The sequence below is a fragment of the Geotrypetes seraphini genome, chromosome 13 (genome assembly GCF_902459505.1).
Source record: "Geotrypetes seraphini chromosome 13, aGeoSer1.1, whole genome shotgun sequence".
In the NCBI taxonomy this organism is placed as follows: Eukaryota; Metazoa; Chordata; class Amphibia; order Gymnophiona; family Dermophiidae; genus Geotrypetes; species Geotrypetes seraphini.
The window spans coordinates 7,679,386-7,705,802 of NC_047096.1; the positions used below are offsets into that span (position 1 = coordinate 7,679,386).

General features: G+C 44.6%; 1 protein-coding gene across 1 annotated transcript in view; it reads left to right on the forward strand.

Annotated features, from left to right (window-relative positions):
* The window catches only part of TAFA3 (TAFA chemokine like family member 3), a 130,442-nt gene that overhangs the window by 90,884 nt on the left and 13,141 nt on the right, over positions 1-26,417 (forward strand). Inside the window, exons 4-5 of the mRNA XM_033918737.1 lie at positions 9,869-10,018; positions 17,822-17,946. Coding sequence (XP_033774628.1) covers positions 9,869-10,018; positions 17,822-17,946 — 275 coding nt within the window. The remainder of the gene's footprint in view (positions 1-9,868; positions 10,019-17,821; positions 17,947-26,417) is intronic.

Here is a 26,417-nt window from a genome sequence, read left to right on the forward strand (position 1 = left end):
TTAAAACTAATAGGAGGAATTTTTTTTTTCACTCAGAGAATAGTTAAGCTCTGGAACGCGTTGCCAGAGGATGTGGTAAGAGTGGATAGCGCAGCTGGTTTTAAGAAAGGTTTGGACAAGTTCCTGGAGGAAAAGTCCATAAATAAAGCCAGACAGACCTACAACACATTCCGAAAATCAATTAAAACCGCTCTATTTGACAAATTCCTTGCCTAATCAAATGACCTCTCCCAGGTATTCTTTCCCCAGGTTCTCCTATTTATTATGTAACTTCTTTCTTCATGCATTCTGTAATTCGCCTTCTTTCTATGTGAACCGCTGAGAATCCCTCATGTCTATTCGGCTGCGCCTCTGCCCGGGTTGGGGGGGGAGAGAAGGAGGCGTTTCTTACCTCGTCTACGGCTGAACTGGGGGGGAGTGTTGGAATGCGGCGGGAGGGGGGCTCTTGGGTTCTTTTCAGCCTGGATCATTCCGTCCTTCTCGCAGCCTCCCCCCCCCGGGTCAATCCCTGCCAGCTTTGGGGATTATCAGAAGGAGGATTCCACCATGTCAACGCTGTTGGAAGGGGGACACACATGGGATGGGAGGCCGGCCCACTTTACCGTAATCTCTGAAGTAGCCGGGCCGCCTGCGCCTCTCCTCTTGACGGCTGGGTGGGGAGGGGGACCTGAGGATCGGCGCTGTCTCCAACCCGCCACCGAGCCAGCCAATGGATATCACCGTTGTGGCTGGCGTTGTGAAGGGGCTGCACGGTGCGGCCTGCTCTGAGGGGAGGGGGGAATAGTAAGTAGCAGGCTCGGGAAGGTGACGGCAGGACTCCGCATTTGCTCGCCTGTGGTGACGTAGTAAGCACGCAAGCGCACTCTTGCCGGCACATCCCAACAGATCAGGGATCAGGGAACACGCGGCGAGAGTGCGCATGTGCGCGTAGCGTTTTATTATTATAGATGTCGGTGTCTGAGTTTGGCCCAGTATTGAAATATCTGAGTAGAAAAAGCCTGCAGTGGTCAGTGTTTAAAATATGCTGAGTACTCTGGGCTGGATATTGACCTGTAAATTTATAATTTATAAATATCTAAGAAAAGAAATTCTAATCATAACCAGTTGCCGGTAATGTTAAGGGCTTGGAAGTTGAATGTGCTTGCTCTCTCTCTTTCTTTCTTTCTTTATCTCTATCTCTCTCTCTCTTTCTTTCTCTCTCTCTCTCTCTTTCTTTCTTTCTCTCTCTCTCTCTTTCTTTCTTTCTTTATCTCTATCTCTCTCTCTCTTTCTCTGTCTCTTTCTTTCTTTCTTTCTTTCTCTGTCTCTCTCTCTCTTTGTCTGTCTGTCTCTCTCTCTCTTTCTTTCTCGCTCTCTCTCTTTCTTTCTTTCTTTATCTCTATCTCTATCTCTCTCTCTTTCTCTGTCTCTTTCTTTCTTTCTTTCTCTCTCTCTCTCTCTTTCTCTCTCTCTCTCTTTCTTTCTTTCTTTATCTCTCTCTCTCTCTCTCTCTCTCTCTCTTTCTTTCTTTCTCTCTCTCTCTTTCTTTCTTTCTTTATCTCTATCTCTCTCTCTCTTTCTCTGTCTCTTTCTTTCTTTCTTTCTTTCTCTGTCTGTCTCTCTCTCTGTCTCTCTCTCTTTCTCTCTCTCTCTCTTTCTTTCTTTCTCTCTCTCTCTCTTTCTTTCTTTCTTTATCTCTATCTCTCTCTCTTTCTCTGTCTCTTTCTTTCTTTCTTTCTTTCTTTCTTTCTTTCTCTGTCTCTCTCTCTCTTTGTCTGTCTGTCTGTCTCTCTCTCTCTGTCTTTGTGTTTCTCTCTCTCTTTGTCTGTCTGTCTCTCTCTGTCTTTCTTTCTCTGTCTCTCTCTCTCTTTGTCTGTCTCTCTTTCTCTGTCTCTGTCTCTGTGTTTCTCTCTCTCTTTGTCTGTCTCTCTCTCTCTCTGTCTCTGTGTGTGTGTCTCTCTCTCTGTCTCTGTGTCTCTCTCTCTCTTTCTGTCTCTCTTTCTCTCTCTTCCCTGTGTACCTTATCCAGTTTGCATCTGATTTTCCTTTTCAATTAACCCAGCCAGCCAGTTTGATTTTCAGTTGTAACCTTTTCATCTACAACAGAAATATACGATTAATTTGCCTGGTGTGATGGGCATTAGAGTGATTAGGATTAAATGAAACTTAATTTCTTCAGTCAAATCAAAGAAGGTAATATTTGATCCTAATAACATCAGGAAGGCAGCAATCTATTTTAGTGCTGTGAAAATGGTTTTGTATCTAACTTTCTCAAGCCTTGTGTGTGTGTGTGTGTGTGGGGGGGGGGGGGTATACGTGCATCCACGTGTGTGCATGTGAACATGTACACATGTGTGTGCCTGTAAGGTGTTTATAGATATGCATTGCCATTAACTTGGCAAATCTTCAGGAAGGACTGATCATTGCTTTGGCCCAGCATTTGCTCTGTTTTGATTTGGTTTTTCCTTTTATGCATCATTTTTATTAGGTTTTCCAACATACAGAATACTCTGTTTTACACATACAAAGCTTCACATCATACATGTATATCACGGCAAGTAAGGAAGATAATATTTCTTTTATATTTCACTGTGATGTACAGACAGAATCTTGATGATGTAAACGGCATTGATCTGGAAGGTATTGTGGTCTAGAAATGTATTTTAATGTAATGTAATTCAATAAAATATCGTTGGCATTTCTAAAACAGTGACAAATTTCTGAAACAAAAATTCTTTTGCTCAACAACTTCACAGTTCACTAATAAATTGAGCAAATTGATTGTTCACCAAATCATCCCGCTATCGTCAAATAATGCAAGTAGTAAATCTCAAACACCCGGGCACTGTATCGAGCAATGGTGCGCCCACATCTGGAATACTGCGTCCAATACTGGTCACCATACCTCAAGAAGGACATGGCAATACTCGAGAGGGTCCAGAGGAGGGCAACGAGGATGATAAAGGGCATGGAGAACCTTTCATATGCCGAATGGTTAGACAGGCTGGGGCTCTTTACCCTGGAGAAGCGGAGACTGAGAGGGGACATGATAGAGACTTATAAAATCATGAAAGGCATAGAGAAGGTGGAGAGGGACAGATTCTTTAGACTAGCAGGAACAACAAAAACAAGAGGTCATTCAGAAAAACTGAGAGGAGACAGATTCAAAACGAATGCAAGGAAGTTCTTCTTCACTCAAAGGGTGGTGGACACCTGGAACAAGCTTCCAAGTGAGGTGATAGGACAGAGTACAATACTGGGGTTCAAAAAGGGACTGGATGACTTCCTGGAAGCGAAGGGGATAACAGGGTACAGATAGAGGTTTACCTTATAGGACATTGAGCGAATAGGGTATTTTAGGTTAGGTAGGGAGCACTTTCAGGTCATGGACTTGGGGGGCCGCCGCGGGAGCGGACTGCCGGGCACGATGGACCCCTGGTCTGACCCGGCAGAGGCAATGCTTATGTTCTTACTTGTTTCAATCGTGTGCCTTTACTGGGGTAATGTATCTTCTCGTTGGTTTACGCAAACTCACAACTCAAAATTGCTATTATTAATTCATTCCAAAAGAAGACTTTAAAAAAATAAACACATAATTTCATCCCAGTGGAGACTCTACCATTTCACTTCTCCAGCTTCATCAGGGTTAACTGTTTACAGCATCTACGCTGTTTTGTGAGGTACACTAGTTCCCCATTTCATTTTTTTTTTTCCTTAGAACCTGTAAATGCTATAATATACTCTTTCATTACGGTCTTCACCACATCCTAGAAGGTGACCAGGTTTATTTCTGGAGATTCATGTATTCTATATTCTTGCCTTTTGGCCTTTAAATAAATATGAAAATCTAAGTCTTGGTATAGGGAAGAGAGCATATGCCAAATTTGTTCGTTATTTATGGTTGGAAGTTCAAATGTGACCGAAATTAGGGATAGAATGAGCGGAATGACGTCTTCGCTCTCCACCTTTGAGACCAGTGTGTCTGATGCTAAAATGTAATCTAATCTGGAGTAGACGTTGTGTAGGTTATAGTGAAAGGTATATGCTAGAATATTCGAATGTAGGGTCTGTCAGGTGCCAGTGAGTTTCCATCATCCAGTAGAAAATTAATCCCTTTGTGCATTTTTTGGAGTTTTCTTTGGAGGTTTACAATCTAGAAAGGTGTCTGCTACAACATTCAAGTCTAGAATAACTTTCAAGTCTAGAATAACATTCTAGAATAACTTGATATCCCTCAAATTGTGATATAATAGAAAGAAGTGTGATAAAATAGTTGTGGTCATATGTGTTGGGGCCATAAATATTTCCAAGGAGTATATTTCGACACCACAATTTTCCTGCCATAAAGACATATCTACCATTTTTGTCATGCAGTTGTTTATGGATGTTAAAGGGAATTTGTTTGTGGATGAAGATGGAAACCCCTCTCTGTCTACAGCATGCATCGCAAACTGTGTGCCACGGCACAGTGAGATTCTCGGTGTGCCATGAGATGCCGCTAGGGATTGGCACTGGCTGATTGCCTTCAGGATGTGCCTCTCATCCTGTAGGTAGTCGGCTGGCACCTCTGCTCCTCTCCATGACTCTCCTATTCCAGCACCCTCCCCCCTCCCCCACTGGTGGCTCAGGACCCCGTCTGGAGGTCCTCCGTGCATGCATGGACGTCATCGTAGTCATGCATGCGCATTACATCATCACGTCGACATCCACGCATTTCCGGATGCCCTCCAGCCTCGGCCCCGAAATGAGTGTACCGCGGCTCCAGAGAGTTTGCGAGACAGTGGCCTAGAGGAAAAGAGAGAAAACTCCAGCTCCTCCACCCCATTCTCTTTGGCGTTTTAGGTGTTCAGTATCATTAAGAAGGGTCTCATGCCAGAGGTCGACATCGGCCCTTTCCTTTTTCAAAAGTGATAGGATTTTGGTTCTCTTTGTGGGTGAATGAATTCCGTCTGCATTCGTGGTTAAAACCTGTATATTAGCCATTGCCAAAGTAATTAATGAAGGACGAATTATAATGGTCAAGTAGGGTAAAGGTGGCCTCCCAGCTGGGTGCCCACCCTGTCATGCCCACATGGTCAAATGTAGTCACCAAGTCAGATGTCACATGATGAAGATGGAAACCCCTCTAGTGTCAAAGTGCCTTTCTATTGCAAATGCAAGCAGTGTCTCACTTCCGGCTCACCACACAATTGTTTCCCACGTATTCACCTTTATAGGACCCCCAGGGACCCCTGTTGGGTCCTGTATCCCTAGCGAACTAGGTCCTTTAAGATTTTTACGTGGATGGAATTATTTTATGTGGATGATTTCAGTGTACCTTTGGAACTTTGACACTTTCAAATAAAGTCCATTTAGGAATATCGTCGCTCCACAGAGTTTTTTTTGTTTTCTCTTACTGAGATGAGACTTGCTGTAGCTGAAGATTTTGAAGGGGGGGGGGGGTGGATGGAGGGGGAGGTGCAGGCACCCAGAGCAGTCTGTCCCCTCTGCCTCCCCTTGCTATACCAATGTGTGCAGTAGTTTTAAGTTTCAGGTTTTATTAAAATGTCATATAACTTCCAAGGGCCTTAGCCATCTAAGCAGTTTACAATAACATTATAAATTCAAATTACATATAGGTGTATAAAAGGCAGAACTCCATTCATAAGGACAGTGGCTAAATGAAAGAATTATTTTATCGTTTATAACATTCTGTCTGTCAAACGCTGTAGTATCCCTGTGCCAATGAAAACGTGAATTACACGTAGAAGACATCTTTAAACAATAGGCTTTTAAAGCTATTCAGAATTCTGAATATGAATGTTTTGCTCTGATGTCAAAGGGAAGCGAATTTCAAAGAGTGGGCCCTATAATACTGAAAATCTTTGAGCAAGTGGAATCGTAACAGAATTGGCCTAGAGAGGAAATATATAACTGATCCAATTGTGAAGAACATAAGACTTCTAATTGGTTTGAGATCAGATGGCGGAAGAGATAGGGAGGTAAACAAGAATGATGAGTTTTATAGACAATGGAAAGTAATTTAAAAGTGATTCTGTGGGTGACGGGAAGCCAATGTTCTGTTTTAAAAAGAGATATATCGTGATCAAAAAATTTTTTTGGGAACCATTTATACCAGGGGTGTCTAACCTGCGGCCCCGTGAAGTATTTTGTGCGGCCCCGGTCAAGGTTGATGCAGTGTTTTCCTCTACTGCCCCCGGGTGTTTACCGTCTTGCCGGCTCCCTCCTATGTCTTGCTGCAGCGTTTGTGCGGTCCCAGAAAATTTTTTTGGGCCAATGCGGCCCAGGGAAGCCAAAAGGTTGGACACCCCTGATTTAGACGTTTTATTGCCAAATTTGTATGAGTTGAAGACGACGTTTCTCTGTGTTGGTAATGTCAATAATAGACTATCCTACTTATAATGAAAGCATGAATAAAAACCTGCAGAGTTTGTTTATTAAAAAGATGGCAAACAGAAGCAATCATTTTCAGTAAGAAAATGCAACATTGTACTACTAGGGAAATGTGATCATGAAATGAAAAAGTAGAATCAAGAATTACTCCCTGAATTCTCAGAGTTGAAGAAAAGGTGATGTGTAAAACCTTGGATTGCGAGTAATGTGTTTTGCAAGACGAGCAAAACGTTTGCTAAAATTTTAACTTGATCAACGAGCATTGCCTTGCAATATGAGCCCTTTGACGCGTGCCACGTCATCAAAGTACGTACAACATACGTGTTTTGCATCGCTGAGCACATCACGGAACGCAGCACATAAGCGTAATACAAGCACGCACAACATGCACACACAATTTAACCGCAGTACAATATACCCTAGCCCAGGGGTAGGCAGTTCCGGTCCTCGAGAACCGGAGCCAGTTCAGGATTTCAGGATCTCCACCATGAATATGGATGAGATAGATTTGTATGCACTGCCTCCTTGAGATGCAAATCTACCTCATGCATATTTATTGTGGAGATCCTGAAAACCTGACCTGGCTTTGGCTCTCGAGGACCGGAACTGCCTACCCCTGCTCTAGCCCAATACATCCCGTCCTTGCCTTCACTGTTGCACAGTCCCTGAACCCCTACTCATTCTGCCAGTGCCCAATTCCATCCCATTTGGTTCAAAGTCTACATAGGCCTACCCAATTCCCCGAGTTCCCACCTAATCTCAATATGCTGCGGGAGTGTAGTGACTGTTCTAAACAAGCGAGGTCTTGCAATACAAGTATTTACAGTATATTTCATATTAAAGTTTTTGGGTTTCACATATATACAGTATATACAGTAAAACCTTGGATTGCAAGTAACCTGGTTTGCAAGTGTTTTGCAAGACAAAACATTTTATTAAATTTTAACTTGATATGCAAGCAATGTCTTGCAATACAAGTACATACAGTATACATGCATCACAACTGAGCCGATGGTTCTTCTCTCTCTGACGCTGCGGGAGTGTAGTAACTGTTCTAAACGAGCAAAGTCTTGCAATACGAGCACATACAGTATTTTGTATTAAAGTTTTTGGGTTGTGGAACGAATTGTCTGAGTTTCCATTATTTCCTATGGGGAAATTCGCTTTGATATATGAGTGCTTTGGATTACAAGCATGCTTCTGGAATGAATTATGCTTGCAAACCAAGGTACCACTGTATATATATATTACTTTTAGCACAGTTCCTGAAAACATTGAACATGTCTTATAGATTCTAGGCTGATAATATACAGGTTTTAGTTCCATTGCTGGATGAAGATAAGGTCTCGGAAAGTGTTACTGGAATTATATCTTAGAGTAAAAGATGACCTGGTTACCAAGAAACTGAAACTAAATCTTGGAAGAGCTGAGGATAAGGAAACCTTCTCGCCCTTTCCCTTGTCAGTCACTGATGGCTGCCCAGCCTGAATTGACTTTAGTCCAGCAGGCAAAGCAGTCTTGGGATACAAAGAAATGAGCATTTGGTCATGAAAAACCAACTACGAAAAGCCGTGAACGCAGCTTTCTTTCACTTGTGATTACTGCACCGCATGAGACCTATTTGGTTGTCCCAAGGATTTTGTACCTTCTTGCAGACCATGCTACACTGCCATTTGGGCCGTCGTAACTCTGTGTGTTTGGGTTTTTGCATGCTTTGGAAATTGTGCAGAATTCAGCTGCTGGATTGATCATAGATGGTGATCTAAGGGCACAAATCGGGCCAGTTCTGAAATCTTGACATTGGATCCCTAGAGAGCAGAATGAGGAACGTACTCTAATTTGTTTATTGATTTATAAACTGTTGAATGACCCTGAAATTGCACCTGATCATTTCCTCACATCTCATTGGCCAGTTAGATTCTTGCATTCATTTCCTTACAGATGGCAAAGCTGATACCTGCTCAGGTGATGGCGTTTATTGTAAGCTTATATACCGCTACTAATGACTGGGGAGTCAATTCAGAGCGGTTTACATGAGCTTCTGTAATAGAAACCATAGAAACATGATGGCAGATAAAAGCCAAATGGCCCATCTAGTCTGCCTGTCCGCAGGAACCATTATCTCTTCCTCTCTCTAAGACAGGGGTGTCCAACCTTTTGGATTCACTGGGCCGCATTGGCCGAAAAAAATGTTTCTGGGGCCGCACAAACTTTCAAACACCGCAGCAAGACACAGGAGGGAGCCGGCAAGATGGTAAACATCCGGGGGCAGCAGAGGAAAACACTGCATCGCCCTCGACCGGGGCCGCACAAAATACTTCATGAGGCCGCAGGTTGGACACCCCTTCCCTATGAGATCCCATATGCCTATCCCAGGCTTTCTTTAATTCAGACACAGTCTCTGTCTCCACCACCTCTTCCGGGAGACTGTTCCACACATCTACCACTCTTTCTGTAAAAAACTATTTCCTTAGATTAACAGGTGATATGATCAGGAGTAACTCCATCCTATGCCCTCTCATTCCAGAGCTTCCTTTCAAATGAAAGAGACTCGACTCATGCGCATTTACGTCACGTAGGTATTTAAACGTCTCTATCATATCTCCCCTCTCCCGCCTTTCCTCCAAAGTATACAGATTGAGATCTTTAAGTCTGTCCCCTTAAGTAGCCGCAAGTAGCCGCAGGTAACCCGCCAAAACGGTGGAGGGGAGAAAGGTGCTCATCGTGGAGTGGTGAATGGCCTTGTCCCCACAGTTAATGGAGGGAACGCGCGTGGTCACCTCCCTCCTTCCTACCCACCCACCCGAATCCGGTTGCGTCAGAGGAGAAGCTTCCGCCCACACGCCCGCGACTGCACGAACACTCCGGCGGCTTTTAACAAGTCTGAAACTCGCAATAAGAGTCATGTATCTCTCCTTTTCTTAGATTTCCTTACACATCCAGGGTGGGGGGAGGCAAATATATTTTGAGGATTAAAATTACTTATTTATAATATTGTAATCACATCATATGTCTTATTGTATTAATAATTGGGAGGAGGGTGGGAGAAAATGATTGTTTTATGTATTACTTGTGTAATTAATAGTGCGTTTTATGCAGTATTTTATGTTCAATTAATTGTATTGCACTGTCAAAGTTTGAAAATCAATAAAAAAAAAAAGTCTGAAACTTTAAAACGCGCCAAGAAGGTAAGGAGGAGGAAGGGAGATGCACGGACCGCGCGTGGGGTGCTGAAGGGCAGCGAAGTGGCGAGAGGGAAGGATGGATGCTCAGTGACGGGGACAGATTTTTTCCCCCATGTCATTCTTTAATCTTAAGGTTCATGAAGGATCATGAGAGGGATAAGAAGTTTCTGAATGAAGGCAGGTTCTTTGGTGTTCATGGTTTTAAAAGAAATTAAAGCAATTTTATGTTATTCGATGAGGGATTGGTAACCAGTGTGCACTCTTTAACAAGGGGGATAACGTGATCTAATTTCTTCTTCTTCTTCTCCCAGTCCATGTAGAGCCTGGCACATGTGAAGTCATAGCGGCCCACCGGTGCTGTAACAGAAATAAGATTGAAGAAAGGTCGCAGACGGTGAAATGCTCCTGTTTTCCGGGACAAGTAGCAGGAACAACGCGAGCAGCTCCTTCCTGTGTGGATGGTAAGTATGAAACTTTCTCTTTTGTAGGTAAACATATATATATATATATTTTTTTTTTCTAGTGAATTTAGGGCCCCTTTTATGAAGCCGCGGTTATGATGCTGCCACGGTAAATACACCAAAGCCCCGTAGGAACTTGAACGGGCTTCGGCGCAATTACCACAGCACCATCACTACCGCAGCTTTGTGATAGGGGCCCTTGGTTTGTTTACCTCCTTCCTGCGTGAAGGTAACTTGGAAACTTTTGCTTTTTTAAGGTAAGCGGGGTATTTTTTTTTTGCCTAGTGAGATTAGAGTTCACCCCTTCGTGCATGAAGGCAAGTTGAGGACTCTCTTTTGCCTCCCCCTTTTACAAAACCACGCATGAGGTTTTTACCGTCGGCCGGTGCGCTGAATATTCAGCGCTGTTCCGACGGTCATAGAGCTCCTATGAGCATAGGAGTAACACAGAGCATTCAGCACGCCGGCTGGTGCTAAAAAAATCTCCTGCGTGGATTGGTAAAAAGGGGGTGGGGTGAGGGTTAGGCAAGCATTGTTTTTTTACTGAATTTAAAGGTCACTTCCTTCCTGCATGAAGGTAAATTGGGAATTTTTGCAAAGGATGTGGTAAGAGCGGATAGCGTAGCTGGTTTTAAGAAAGGTTTGGACAACTTCCTGGAGGAAAAGTCCATAGTCTGTTATTGGCAAAGACATTGGGGGGGGGGGGGAGGAGGGGGGGAAGCCACTGCTTGCCCTGGATCACCCTGGATGGAATGTTGCTACTCCTTGGGATTCTGGAATCTTGATACTCTTTGGGGTTCTAGAATCTTTTGTTACTCTTTGGGATTCCAGAATCTTGCTGTTCTTTGAGATTCTGCCTGGAATCTTGATACTCTTTGAGGTTCTAGAATCTTTTGTTACTCTTTGGGATTCTGGAATCTTGCTCTTCTTTGAGATTCTGCCTGGAATCTTGATACTCTTTGGGGTTCTAGAATCTTTTGTTACTCTATGGGATTCTGGAATGTTGCTACTCCTTGGGTTTTGGCCAGTGAGCTAGTGAGCTGGATTGGCCACCGTGAGAATGGGCTACTGGGCTTGATGGACCATTGGTCAAGATACCTCTCCCCTGATCTGGAGGGATCATCTCTCGGAACGAGAGGTTAGGTCAGGTCCTGTACCTGTTAAAAATAAAGGGTTTAAAAAGGAACGCGGTAAGCTGATTCATGTGGTAGGAGCTGTAGAGTCACCTGCTGACAGCCAGGTGCATGAATAAATGTATTTTAACACATTAGAAAGCCCCCATGAGGCAGTCACGCTTTCAGCGTCACAACACAGCTGTACTGGGACCTTTGTTTCAAGAGTATAGGAATCATTTGAATTGCACCTGAATGCATGATTTTCTGGGTCAGTGACTGTGTTGTGGCCAGAAAAGCTGAATAAGCAGCATTATAAGAACGGACACGTGATAGCCTAGAAATCAGTTCCCTGCACGATAACTTGATAGCGTTTTGTGCGTGCCTGAAGGTGAAGGTTATTTGGGAAGGTTTTCCAGTTTTGAAACCTTGTTCAGACCAGTTACAAAAAGGAATGATGCACTCTATAAATCTTAGAGATTATCTGAATCCTTTCTTCGAATATGCACGATCAAGATTTAAAGGGCTGTACACAGACTTTGTATTTCTCTAATTTTCATTTCATGTCATGTTTTACTAATTAAAAAAAAAATACCCAACAAATGGGGGCCATTTTAACATGAGACTTTTACCCCACATTAAGCCCGGATTTAATGTGGCCCCTTTTACGAAGGTGCGCTAGCGTTTTTAGCTCACGCACCGGATTAGCGCACGCTAGCTGAAAAACTACTGCCTGGGGTAGCGGCTAGCGTGCGTGGCATTTTAGCGCTCGCTATTCCACGCGTTAAGGCCCTAACGTGCCTTCGTAAAATGAGCCCTTAGGGTTTTGTGTTGTTTTTTTTTTTTGGCATGCAGCTCCTGATTGGCGAGGCCAACTTTAGTGCAGGAAGAGGCGGTTGGAGCATACCGCGAGTGATTTCCTTCACACGCCGGCGCTCCGGCTGCCCTCTCCTGCTTCTCTAGGTGCCCTCTCCTGCCTCCCCTTCGTGGTCGGAAAATACCGCGAATGTCCGGGACCGCAAACCGCGAATTCATGGGGGAGCACTGTACAATGTAATTTAATACACAATGTATTAAATCTCACTATACCAAAAAAGTTCAAGGTGATTTACATTCAAAAAAGCCATAAAATCTATGGGAAGATGCAAAAAGCTATCAATATAATTATAACATGAATAGTACAAGTCATTTAAAAAAGTTTTCAAATTTTTACAAAATCTTAAGTAATTGATATTGGTCCTAATGTAAACAGGTAGATTATTCCAAATTATAATGGCAGCGTAAGCAAAAGAGGAGTCGAGCTGTCGTTTATACCGCCCTCCTCTAATCTGTGTAAAACGTAGTAATAAAGAACCACATGATAAAGAGCCACTGTTTGTTCATTTGTATGACACTGTTTTAGATTAAAAATCAATAAAGATTTTAAAAAAAATAAATAAATAAAGAGCCACATGATCTGGTGGAAGAATAATGCAAATGAGAAAAAAAGCAAAATCAGATGATCTGAAGAGTCAGTCTGTAATCTACACTGAACTATGCAAGCTGATTTAAACTTAATTCGACTCTCAACTGATAACCAATGAAGATTTTTAAACGCTAATGCAACACTTCCATATTTTTTTAGATACAAGATACAAAATTAATCTGACCACAGTATCCTGGAGCAACTGCAATTTTTTGATCAGTTTTGATGTTAAATTCAAATATAAAGAATTACAGTGATCAAGTTGAGGTAACACCAACATCAGAACCAGAAGTGCAAAATGATGTTCAATGATTTAAAATGCTTAATTGGCACTGATAATTAAAAGTTAGCACCTCATAATTGCATAAATTGCACTTAATTGGATGGTAGATATAGTGGCATAGTGAGGGATGGAAGTGCTTGGCATCCCTGCATCGTGTGCCCTGCCTCCTCCACCGTCCCCCGCTGCTCTATAAGAACAAGGAAGTATTCTTATAGAATGGACTAACACACAAGCACAAACACACGCACAAGCACAAACACACACAAGCACAAACACACGCACAAGCACAAACATGCACAAACATGCACAAGCACAAACACGCACAAGCACAAACACACGCACAAGCACAAACACGCGCACAAGCACAAACACACACAAACACATGCACACGCACAAACACGCACAAGCACAAACACACACAAGCACAAACACACGCACAAGCACAAACATGCACAAACATACACAAGCACAAACACACGCACAAGCACAAGCACAAACACGCACAAGCACAAACACACGCACAAGCACGCACAAACACATACAAGCACAAACACAAACACACACACAAGCACACGCACAAACACAAACACACACACAAGCACAAACACACGCACAAGCACAAACACACACACAAGCACAAACACTCACAAACACAAGCACAAACACGCACAAACATAAGCACAAACACGCACAAGCACGCACAAACACAAGCACAAACACGCACAAGCACAAACACGCACAAGCACAAACATGCAGAAGCACAAACACACACAAGCACAAACATGCAGAAGCACACACACACAAACATGCAAAAGCACAAACACACACAAGCACAAACATGCAGAAGCACACACACGCACAAACACAAGCACAAACACGCACAAGCACAAACACACGCACAAGCACAAACACGCACAAGCACAAACATGCACAAACACGCACAAGCACAAACACACGCACAAGCACAAACACACGCATAAGCACAAACACACGCACAAGAGCACAAACACACGCACAAGCATAAACACACGCACAAGCACACAAACACATGCACAGCACATAAACACACGCACACGCACAAGCACAAAAACACGCACAAGCACAAACACACACAAGCACAAACACACGCACAAACATGCACAAGTGCAAATGCGCACACAAACATGCACAAGCACACACGATCACAAGCACAAGCACGCACAAGCATGTACAAACACACAAACAAGCATACACACCAACAAAACACCAGCTTCAGAGCAGGTCTAATTGTAGCACGCTACAGGACCTGCTTCGGGGAGCCTGTTTCATAAAGATACATAGGCATCTCTGTGTTTCATTTCTAAGTAAGCTTAAAATATGCTCTTTTTTGCATTTCTCACAAAGTCATTTTGTCATAATGAGGCTTTCTAAGCACTTAATTGAAGTGTTGAACATTTTCTTGAAAATTGATCCCTTTGCAGCTTAGTGTTGTGAAACTGATTTTGCAAAACTTGTGGGATATTTTTTTCACAAGCAATGTAAATGGGAATCGGATTAAACCGCATCTTGACGTAGCTCGATTGCCTGCCTTCCAAATGAACAATTGGGAGCGAAGGGATAGGGAGAGAGTGAACTTCATCCGGTGGGAATAGACTCAGGGGCTGATAGTTACAAGAAGCTGGTTGTCTGCCAATAAGCGAAATGCAGAAGTGTGATAAGTTTTCTGTAGAGCAGCTGATACTTCATTTAATTAGGCTTATGCACGCATTTATTCTCAGATTATTCATGTTTGCCACAGACTTAATTACTTATTACTGTTCTATTTTGGTTCTAATGTCCTTTTCGGCCTCAGCTAATTTGAAATTATTTTCATTTGCTCTCTCTGATTGCACTATTGTTAGTTACCATGGACACCCGAATGGAACTACCCTCCGGTGCCATTTAACTCGAGGGCATTGGTGGTTCTTAAGTGGAGGAAAAAGTTCTACGGAACTGATGAACTCAGTCTCTAGATTTTAACCAGTGGAAATCTTTAGGAATTTCAGAGGGAAAATTTGTGAGATGTAGCTGAACCAAAATTTATAGAAAGAATGCCTTTTCTTAGGCACACTTACAGAAAAAAATATATTGTTTATTCAAAGCTTATATGCCGCTACTAATGACTGGAACAGTCAAATCTGAGCGGTTTGCATGAGTTTTTTCAATGATGTCACAAAGCATGAGTTACTGTAGTGATGTAACAATACAAAGCAATTTACATTCATCCAATGCCAGTGTATCGCAAACCGTGTGCCTCCTGAGATTTCAGGTGTGCCGCAAGACGCTGGGGAGGAGGAGAGGGGCTGGTATCGATTGACTGCCTACAAGACATGCCTCTTCCTGCTAGAAGTATATCCCGTAGGCAATCAGCCGGTACCAGCGCCTCTCCTCTTCATGCGTCTTCCCTTCCGGCACCCCCCATTGGCGGCTCAGGGCCCGTCTTGAGGGCTTATGCACAGGCGTGGATGTTGACGTAAAAAGCCCAGAAAACTAGACTCTGAGGAAGATAATATTTCAAAGATAAACATGATGCAGATACGTGTATATAGATTATATTTAGTTGAAATAGCTGTAATAGTAAACCTAGTATTATATGTGACTAGATGTAGGATGATTGATTTGGTATAAACATATGCATATAAGTAGGATGATCAATGTGCCGGTAACATAAGTAGGGTGACTGATTATGGCATAATCATGCCGGTATTAATAACTCTGTATTGTAACACCACTATAGAAGCCCCTGTAACTGTATAAAGCCCATGTATTGTATAGAACTCATGTATTGTAACACCATTACAGAAGCTCATGTACTGCTCTGAATTGACTCCCCAGTCATTCATAGCAGTATAAAATTTCACAGTAAACAACAAGTAGGTTATTTTGCCACACTAGATAGAAAAGCATATTTTCTTTACAAATTTGGAAATGTAACAGAAAAATGCTCCCATACGTTCATTAGGTGCAAAAAAAAATGTGCCGGGTTTTGAAAAGCCGTCCGGATGCTAAAAAGAGGATGTCTGGCAACCCTAACTTGAGATGAAAAAATTATTTTTGGCATTCATCCTTAAACTCTTCCTGCAAATGGTCTGGGCAACAGAAAGAAAAGAGAGGTACCGAGATCTCTCTGGCACTAGAATTCTTGGTTGTGTACCATTATTTGTCAGGCTCAATCTTATTTGTCTTTTAGGAAGTTGTTGAAAACTGATTTATTTGACAAATTTGTAAATTGATAGTCTGTCTTAATGTAAAGTTATAATTTTGACCTTTCCTGAATGTATTTTCATGTTAATTGTATTTTTTTTACTGATTGTACAGTCCTCTTTGTTGTGAACCGCCTAGAACTATGTGGTGTGGCATTATATAAGAATAAAGTTATTATTATTATTATTGTTATTAGATGTGGCCTACGGTGAGATTAGAGCAGGGATCTCAAAGTCCCTCCTTGAGGGCCACAATCCAGTCGGGTTTTCAGGATTTCCCCAATGAATATGCATTAAAAGCAGTGCATGCACATAGATCTCATGCATATTCATTGGGGAAATCCTGAAAATCCGACTGGATTGCAGCCTTCAAGGAGGGACTTTGAGACCCCTGTGCGACTTTGAGTGGATCTTTTTTCCTGTGATTGCACTTCAGTCATCAGACTATGATTGGATGGAGAGCGTACCAAAAATTGGCTTTGGATTTTCTTCCTAAAATGTTACTATGGTGCACACAGTGATAGGCTTGTATCAGTGGAAGAACATTATATGCCTATCCAGTCAGTGGCGTAGCAAGGTTTGACCTTGGAGGACCCTGGGACAGTGGTGCCCCTCCCCCCCTCTTTCCCCCCCCCTCTCCCCACAACGTGTGTGCAACATTATATGGGTACAACATTATATGCCTATCCAGTCAGTGGTGTAGCAAGGGTGGACCCCGGGGCAGTGGTGCCCTCCCCCCACAACGCGCGTGCAAACTTTCCCTACCCTGTACCTCTTTTAAGTTCCCTGGCATCGACAGTATCACCAATTTACTGCCCACGTTGGCTCTCCCTCTGATGTCACTTCCTAGGCATGGGACCTGGAAGTGATGTCAGAGGGAGAGCCGACGCTGACACGAGCAGTAGGCTGGAGTTGCTGCTTGCACCATTGAAGAAATAGAGGTAGGGTGGGGAGGAAGTGATGGCAAGTGGAGTGGGGGGAGGGTGGATTGGAGGAAGGGTGCCAGTGCCGTCACCAAGATGGTGCCCATGGCGGTCTGCCCTCCCACCCCCCCTTTACTTAACGCCACCGTCTCCAGTTTTGTGCCAGAGGAAACATGCCTCTCGGGTTCCTAGAGATTGTTGCATTCACAAAGCTCATGGTATAGACTGGGTGCAACAGAATTCATGTTGTTAAGTGTTCTTAAGGACTCGGAGCTGTTGGGTTTTCAGAGCTGAGTTGACCCCCTTCTAGAGCAAAATTTGAGGGGGTGGCACCAGTGCAACAGTCAGTATCTCTAAACAAGGGTCTGCTTCGCTGGCACGGTGCCTTGAACAGCTGCACAGCTCCTGTGCGTCGCATCCCACCCTCTCCAAATAGGAAATTCAGAGGGGGGCAGGACATGAGAAGCCTGGAGCACGTGTGGATGCTCAAGATCCCATGCTGGATGCAGAAACAGTACACCAAGTGCAGGGGAAAGAGGAGATGCTGGACATGTGGAGGACTGGGGAAGAGAAAGGGGGAGATACTGGACGCATGGAAGTGGGGGGGAGAGAAGGGGAGATGCTGGACACCTCGGGGGTGGGGAGGGTAGAGAAGGTGAAATGCATGACATTAAGGGGAAAGGCCTTGCGCCTTCTTGGAGGAGGAAGTAGTGCACAGCTGAAGGGTTGCTTAGGGCATCAGATACCCTTGGAATGCCTACGGGTTACCAGACTACAATCTTAATTTTTCTCTTTCCAGCTTCAATAGTCCTTCAAAAATGGTGGTGCCAGATGCAGCCTTGTCTAGATGGGGAGGAGTGCAAAGTGTTACCGGACCTAACCGGGTGGAGCTGTAGCACCGGAAACAAAGTAAAAACAACAAAGGTAGGAATCGTGTGTTAAGTGCGTCTCTTGTACACAGGTCACCAGAGTCCAGTCTAGAGTTACATATAACGCAACACTGTCTCGTGTATGACAAAAACCATATGGGGAGAGACTACAATAGACATATGGTCCAGTCAATAAATTTGATATTCTACTGAGAAGATGAACGCCTTGGACAACTTAGAATTCGCATTTAAGTCTTGATGTCAAGAAACCGAGAGAAGCATTTAATTATAAAATACTACGAGAGAATCATTTCCTTATGAAACAGCCGGCGGCTTTAGGTCAGTCAGCCACACTGACTAAAACTCCACCCGTTCTATGTCCTCATGTGGTTGCCGGTTTAGGCAAGGCTGCAGGAATTGGATTGTTCCACGGTGGGGTGGGGGGGGGGAGGGGTAAGCTTTCTGCTACAATAATGCAGAGCTCTGTAAGATATGTGTGTGGGAGCCCCGCCCATGTCCCACCCATGCTCCGCCCCCGTGCATGCCCCCTTCCAGATACATGCTATGTAAGCTAAGCAGCATAAGAGCACTTAGGCCCATATTCTATAAACGGCGCCCTACTGGCTTCTAACTTAAGTGGAAAAAAGCTGTTTAAAAACAAGAAAAAGTATTAAAAATATATATTTATCCCAGGACAAGTAGGCAGCATATTCTCACATGTGGGTGACGTCATCCACGGAGCCCCGACGCGGACAGCTTTTCAAGCAAACTTGATTGAAGATTTCAAGCTTGCTGGTGCTGCACCACGCATGTGTGTGCCTTCCCGCTCCACTAGAGGGCGCATCCACTCCTCGTGGTCTTCAGTTTCTAGTTTTCCGCGAAGCCAGAAAGTCCCGTTTCTTTTTACTCCGTGTGATCGTGCCTTTCTAGCACCGCGGCTTCGTTGTTTTCGGACCGGAGTCGCTGTGCGCCTCGTTGTTTATTTGTCTAAGTGCATTTTGTTGGGTTTTTTTTTTTGTTCGGTTCACCCCCCGTCGGAGCCCCTAAAAACTGTAATTTAGAGCGGCGCGGCGCCGTGCGCTGCGTTCAATTGTCGGCGCACGCTTTTGTCTTTCGCGCCGTTGTCTATGAACCTTTCAGAACGCCTAATGCCTCTGTGGGTCTGACTAACGCCGGAAGTGGCGTTAGGGCATCGTAAAGCGCCTCTGTAGCCATGATTCATGTGAAAGGGAAGTGCCTAGGGTTATCGGATTTTTCCTGAAGGAAAATCCGGACGCATGGCCACCCCCAGGCCTGCACAGTCCCGTCCCGTTCCACCAGTGTCACGCCCCGTTCCTCCTCCAGCCTTGCCCCCAGATGGCATCCGTGTATGAGATTGGCTACCAGATGCCCCTTCCCGACGCAGTTTTGATGGGAAGCTTTTCGAATAACCGGACAAAGTGCCGGGTTTTGAAAAGCCATCTGGACCCCTGGACATGTCCTCGGAAAGGAGGACATGTCCAGGAAATCCGGACGTCTAGTAACCCTAGTAAGTGCCAGAAACGTAGGCCTTGAAAACCCTGGCCTACATTTACAGCTTCTAGCTTTCACGAAGCTCCGTTGCATGGTTGACGCACGATCGGCGACCGTTTTTTAGGCAGTCGCCACTGACTGCGCCGCTTATAGGGCATTTGTATTTCTGTGTACACGCGTGTGCTCACACACTAAAACAGGGGAAACAAATCCACAAAAATCAAACAAGCAAGAGCAAAAGTGGAAATGTCCAATCAGAATGGTGCACAAAAAGTGTCTTTCAACTCATCTGATAAATCCAAATGTCTTTATTCATCCAAAATAACTCATTCATCCAAAGTAACTCAATGACTCGACATGATCGTGTTTCGGCCACCCGGCCTGCATCAGGAGTCTTTGGGTATCAATTGGATAAATATGCTCTAAAACACAACCATCAAACCGTGCAAGGCCATGTTGGTTTGTAGCGTCACAAGATTCGGAGCAACGGTTTGATCGTTGTGCTTTAGATCATATTTATCCATTTGATACCCAAAGACTCCTGATGCAGACCGGGTGGCCGAAACATGATCATGTCGAGTCATTGAGTTACTTTGGATGAATGAGTTATTTTGGATGAATAAAGACATTTGCAATTCTGGAGGCCGCATTATCGCAAGGATGTGCTGAGACTGGAGTCGGTGCAAAGAATGGCCACCCGGATGATCTCGGGACTCAAGGATCTACCATACGAAAAACGGCTTGACAAATTACAGCTATACTCGCTCGAGGAGCGCAGAGAGAGGGGGGACATGATCGAGACGTTCAAGTATCTTACGGGCCGCATCGAGGCGGAGGAAAATATCTTCTTTTTCAAGGGTCCCACGACAACAAGAGGGCATCCGTTGAAAATCAGGGGCGGGAAACTACGAGGTGACACCAGGAAATTCTTTTTCACTGAAAGAGTGGTTGATCGCTGGAATAGTCTTCCACTACAGGTGATTGAGGCCAGCAGCGTGCCTGATTTTAAGGCCAAATGGGATCGGCACATGGGATCTATTCACAGAGCAAAGGTAGGGGAGGGACATTAAGGTGGGCAGACTAGATGGGCCGTGGGCCCTTATCTGCCGTCTATTTCTATGTTTCTATGTATTTGGATTTATCAGATGAGTTGAAAGACACTTTTTGTGCACCATTCTGATTGGACATTTTCACTTTTGCTCTTGCTTACACGCGTGTGCTAACATGGATACATGTCATTTATTCTCAACAAGATGAGCGCCTTGCCCTTTTTTGAGTCCCCCTAACGCTCCAGAGTTTGCACTGAGGGCGTTTGAACGAAATGGCACGTTTCACTCTTCCCAGCATGCATCCTCCCAGCGCGTCTCTGAGTGTGCTTGAATATTCAGTGGTATACATCAGCCACTATCATGTCTCCTCTGAGTCTCCGCGGTTCTAACACCAAACTCTGCAGCAGGGTTAGAACCGCGGAGGAATGAGAAGACCTACAAAGGGACCTAAACAAACTGGAAGAGTGGGCAAATAAATGGCAAATGCGATTTAATATAGAGAAATGCAAGGTCATGCATATAGGGAAAAAGAACCCGATGTTCAGCTACAAAATGGGGGGATCGGTGCTAGGGGAAAGTAACCTTGAAAAAGACTTGGGGGTGCTGGTGGATACAACCTTGCAATCAACGGCACAATGTGCAGCAGCCTCAAAGAAAGCGAACAGAATGTTGGGTATTATTAAGAAGGGTATCAAAACCAGGATGAAGGAAGTCATCATGCTGCTGTATCGGGCAATACCTCAAGAAGGACATGGCGATACTTGAGAGGGTCCAGAGAAGAGCGACGAAAATGATAAAAGGTATGGAAAACCTTTCATACGCAGACAGGTTAGAAAGGCTGGGGCTCTTCTCCCTGGAAAAGCGGAGACTCAGAGGAGACATGATAGTGACTTTCAAGATCATGAAAGGCATTGAGAAGATAGAAAGGGACAGATTCTTCAGACTATTGGGTACCACAAGTACAAGGGGGCACTCGGAGAAGCTGAAAGGGGACAGGTTTAGAACCAATGCTAGGAAGTTCTTTTTCACTCAGAGGGCGGTGGACACCTGGAACACGCTGCCGGAGGTTGTGATAGGACAGAGTACACTACGGGGTTTTAAAGAAGGATTGGATAAATTCCTGAAAGATAGGGGGATTGAGGGATACAGATAGAGGTAGAGATGGGATATAGAGAGAGTATAGATAGAGACCAAGGGGGATTTACGGGTTCAGACAAAGATCACCGTACAGGTCATGGGCCTGATGGGCCGCCGCAGGTGTGGACAGCTGGGCGCGATGGACCTCTGGTCTGACCCAGTGGAGGCAACTTCTTATGTTCTTATGTTCTTCAATCACCGGTCAATGGACCGGTGCCGGTCCACAGCAATTTCCTGCTGGTCCACAGGGCCAGCACGTGCATTGGGCCCCAGACAGTGCTCCTCAGCCGCTGGTCCACGGTGCGCTCGATGCGGTGTTGTCTTCGGGCTGGCTCCCTCTTCCTCAGTGCTGCAGAGCACAAAACCATGGGTAGAGGCTCCTACGTGCGTCCTGCGCCTTAACCGGAAGCTTTCTCTCTGATGTCACAATGCCAGAGGGAAGGCTTTCAAATGAGGCGCGGGACGCGCTGTCCATGGCTTTGTGCACTGCAGCAATGAGGAAGAGGGAGCTGGCCCAAAGACAACACTGTGGGGTGGCATAAAATGGCCAGGAAGGAGCAGGCCAGAAGTTAAGGCACAGCATGGAGGATGGGAGATATCAACAGTAGTGAATTTAGTAATTGATTTACATCTGCTGTTTGTTCAGGAAGAAATGCATTTGTTTCTTTTCCTCTGGGGTTGTACTGCATGCAGGGTCTTGCACCTTGGGTTTGTTTGTATATGTTAGTATTTTTAGTTTTTGGTCCCGTATTTGTATGGGGTTACCTGTGTTAGAAGTATACAGTGTGCTTTGTAGTTTGATTTTGTGGTTAACCATTATGTGTTGTTATAGTGTGTGTGTTTATATGAATAATGAATGGAAAAAATGATGTTACAATTAGTACTATTATGGGGGCGGGGTCTGGGGTGGAGATTGGGTGGAGATGGGCGGGGTCTGGCCCATGACTTAGCCCAGTGTTCGACTGCCGCTCCGCGGACAGGTGCCAGTCCACAAAATAATTATTTTATATCTGCCGGTCAATAGGTTGAAGAACACTGGTATACATACTTCACAACCTGAAAAAGGCTCTGCACTGTTACGTCAGGCCAGGCTTTGAGTTATACATTTTATTTCATTCAAAAAGGACACAGATAAGTAATCACCTCATGTTACTGTCATGCTTGGACTGTCATCATGATCGCTGCCTTTTTCAATGCTTGAGTTCCCCCAGCATTTTACAGACTCAGTCACTTACGGCTGGCTTTGCAGTTGCTAAAAAGTGCACTAAAGCTTAATCACAAATGTATTATTTGTTAGGTTCTTACAAAGCGAAGGCGGTATTGTTTCCCATATAAATCAAATCAGGCGTTACTTATATTCATGAGAGATCAAAGTGCTTCAAGATTAATTTTAAAAAGTTTTCAAATCTGGGCTTCAGTCTGTGCTAGAGCATAGCACGGGGACAAATTTTTTCCCGTCCCCGTGGGAACTCATTTTCCTGTCCCATCCTGGCGAGTTCTTTTTCTGTCTCTGCCCCATTCCTGAAAGCTCCGTCCTCACTTGTACAAGCCTCAAACACTTTAAAATCCTAAGTAGCAACATTCTAGAGCTCAGATTGTGATGTCATAATGCCTCATTCCACCAATGCCTGAGCTCCGTCCTCATAAGTAGTAACATTCTAGAGCTCAGATTGTGATGTAATAATGCCTCATTCCACCAATGCCTAAGCTCCGACCTCATCTGCACAAGCCTCAAACACTTTAAAATCCTAAGTAGCAACATTCTAGAGCTCAGATTGATGTCATAATGCCTCATTCCACCAATGCCTAAGCTCCGTCCGCATCTGCACAAGCCTCAAACACTTTCAAATCCTAAGAAGCAACATTCTAGAGCTCAGATTGATGTCATAATGCCTCATTCCACCAATGCCTAAGCTCCGTCCGCATCTGCACAAGCCTCAAACACTTTCAAATCCTAAGAAGCAACATTCTAGAGCTCAGATTGTGATGTCATAATGCCTCATTCCACTAATGCCTGAGCTCTGTCCTCATAAGTAGCAACATTCTAGAGCTCAGATTGTGATGTCATAATGCCTCATTCCACCAATGCCTGAGCTCCGTCCTCATAAGTAGCAACATTCTAGAGCTCAGATTGTGATGTCATAATGCCTCATTCCACCAATGCCAAAGCTCCATCCTCATCTGCACAAGCCTCAAACACTTTCAAATCCTAAGAAGCAACATTCTAGAGCTCAGATTGTGATGTCATAATGCCTCATTCCACCAATGCCTAAGCTCCGTCCGCATCTGCACAAGCCACAAACACTTTCAAATCCTAAGAAGCAACATTCTAGAGCTCAGATTGTGATGTCATAATGCCTCATTCCACCAATGCCTGAGCTCCGTCCTCATAAGTAGCAACATTCTAGAGCTCAGATTGTGATGTCATAATGCCTCATTCCACCAATGCCTGAGCTCCGTCCTCATAAGTAGCAACATTCTAGAGCTCAGATTGTGATGTCATAATGCCTCATTCCACCAATGCCAAAGCTCCATCCTCATCTGCACAAGCCTCAAACACTTTAAAAACATAAGTGTTCGAGGCTTGTGCGGTTAAGACAGAGCTTCCAGGAATGGGGCAGGGACAGGGACAAAACTCATACGGTCGGGACGGGGAAATTGAGTTCCTGTGGGGACGGGGGAAAAACTTGTCCCCGTGTCATCCTCTAGTCTGTGCCATTGTCTGTGGTCCCAGCCCCTCCCATCAACACTAAGCTTAAGGGATGGGTCAAGACCAAGTACAGGAAGTAAACCAGGTCAATCCTTGGAAGTGACTAAAGAGCTAACGTGACGAGATCGTTTCAATATCGATCTCTCTATGGATGCATCGTATTGATTTGGTAGGAGAGATTTCAGATGTTCTTAGGCTGCTTTTTTTATATACAATTGACCGTATCAAGTTGACACACGTTTGAATATGAACCAAGTCCAGCATTTGATGCTATTGAGAGTACCATCGTCTCGGTACTTAAGCGTTGTTAAGATCATATTGGAGTACTGTGTTCAATACTGGTGGCCGTACCTCAAGAAGGACATGGCGGTACTCGAGGGAGTGCAGAGGAGGGCGACTAAACTGATAAAAGGTATGGAAGACGCTGGGGCTGTTCTCCCTGGAGAAGAGGAGACTTAGAGGGGACATGATAGAAACCTTCAAAATCCTAAAGGGCATTGAGAAGGTGAATAAGGACAGATTCTTCAAACTGTGGGGAGCCACAAGCACTAGGGGTCACTCGGAGAAATTGAAAGGGGACAGGTTTAGAACAAATGCTAGGAAGTTCTTTTTTACCCAGAGGGTGGTGGACGCATGGAACGCGCTTCCGGAGGAGGTGATAAGCCAGAACTCTGTACAGGGGTTCAAGGAAGGTTTGGATAGGTTCCTGGAGGATAAGGGGATAGAGGGGTACAGATAGAACTTGAGGTAGGTTATAGAAGTGGTCAGTAACCACTTCACAGGTCACGGACCTGATGGGCCGCCGCGGGAGCGGACCGCTGGGCAGGATGGACCTCTGGTCTGACCCAGTGGAGGCAACTTCTTATGTTCTTATGTTCTTATATTTACTTATTCCTCCTAAAAGTTATAATCCTTGGGATAAGTACAGTTTTAGAATTTTTGGGGATGTTCATTGCCAATCATGCCTTTTCTTAGGGTTACCAGATGTCTGGATTTTTAGAGGACTTTTTAGAGGACTGTCCAGGTTCATGTGGGGCCGAGGTTGCGGGGCAGAACAAGCCACGGGACTGAGGGCGGGGCTGGATACAGAGCAGGGCAGGGTCACATGTCCTCTTTTTGGGAAGGAAAAAATACGGTAACTCTGCCTTTTCTGGCTTGTAAATGTATGGCACTTTTCATTTATTAATTCCTTAAGTTAGGAATGAATAAGCTAGCTACTCCCTGGTTAGCTAGGATGAGGTCTTAATTGAATCGGTCTGTCAGTGCGTGAAGAACTAACAGCAGGATCTGGATAGGCCCAGTTGTCCCCATTGCCTTCCAAGCCCACCTTACCACACCTTATAACATTACCTAATTTTCCACACAACTCTCTTATGATGAAATAGCCTCAGCTCTATTTATTGACCAATAATTAACATAACCAAATGCAACATAACAGTTCCTGGAGCTACCAGGTGAACATTTTTATGGCCCCTGACCCTGCCATGTCAGCAAGGGTCCGGGAGATGGCATGTCCTTCCATGCCCCATTAACCTGGGTCACCCAGCCCAGAGACGCGTCTCCCAGCTGGCCCATCGCTCGTCATCGGATGAGCCCCGGCATCCAGTAGCTCAGGATAACCGCCTTCCCAAGCTACCATCTACCAGCCCCTCTAGTCTGATCCCCTAAGGGCAGGCGGGTGGGAAAAGCTGCCCTGGAGGACCCTGGAAGGAGCTTGGTCTTCCAAGGTCCTGGCTTTAAAGCCTCACCCTTGCGCATCTCCTTGGCCTCCCCGCCAATCATTTTAAAAACTTTGCAGCGGGAATCATCCACCAACCAATCTCCCTTCTATCTGCCCCCCCCCCCCCTTACCTAACTTCTTGCCAGATGGGCAACACGCAGGCCTCCCAGCCCCGGGATATCCTATGCCCATAGAGACAAGCTCTCGGGCTCCTCTAAACATCTCCAGATTAACATGACTCCGATTGGTATGAAACCAGCTGAAAAGTATATTCTGAAGAGACTTAACTGAAGACTGGAATTAAACTCATACCCCAATGCTCCCCACGCACCCTAAGGTCAACTGATCAAAAACTTCTTTTTATTCCCTCCATAAAAGACTTTTATTATACACGAAAA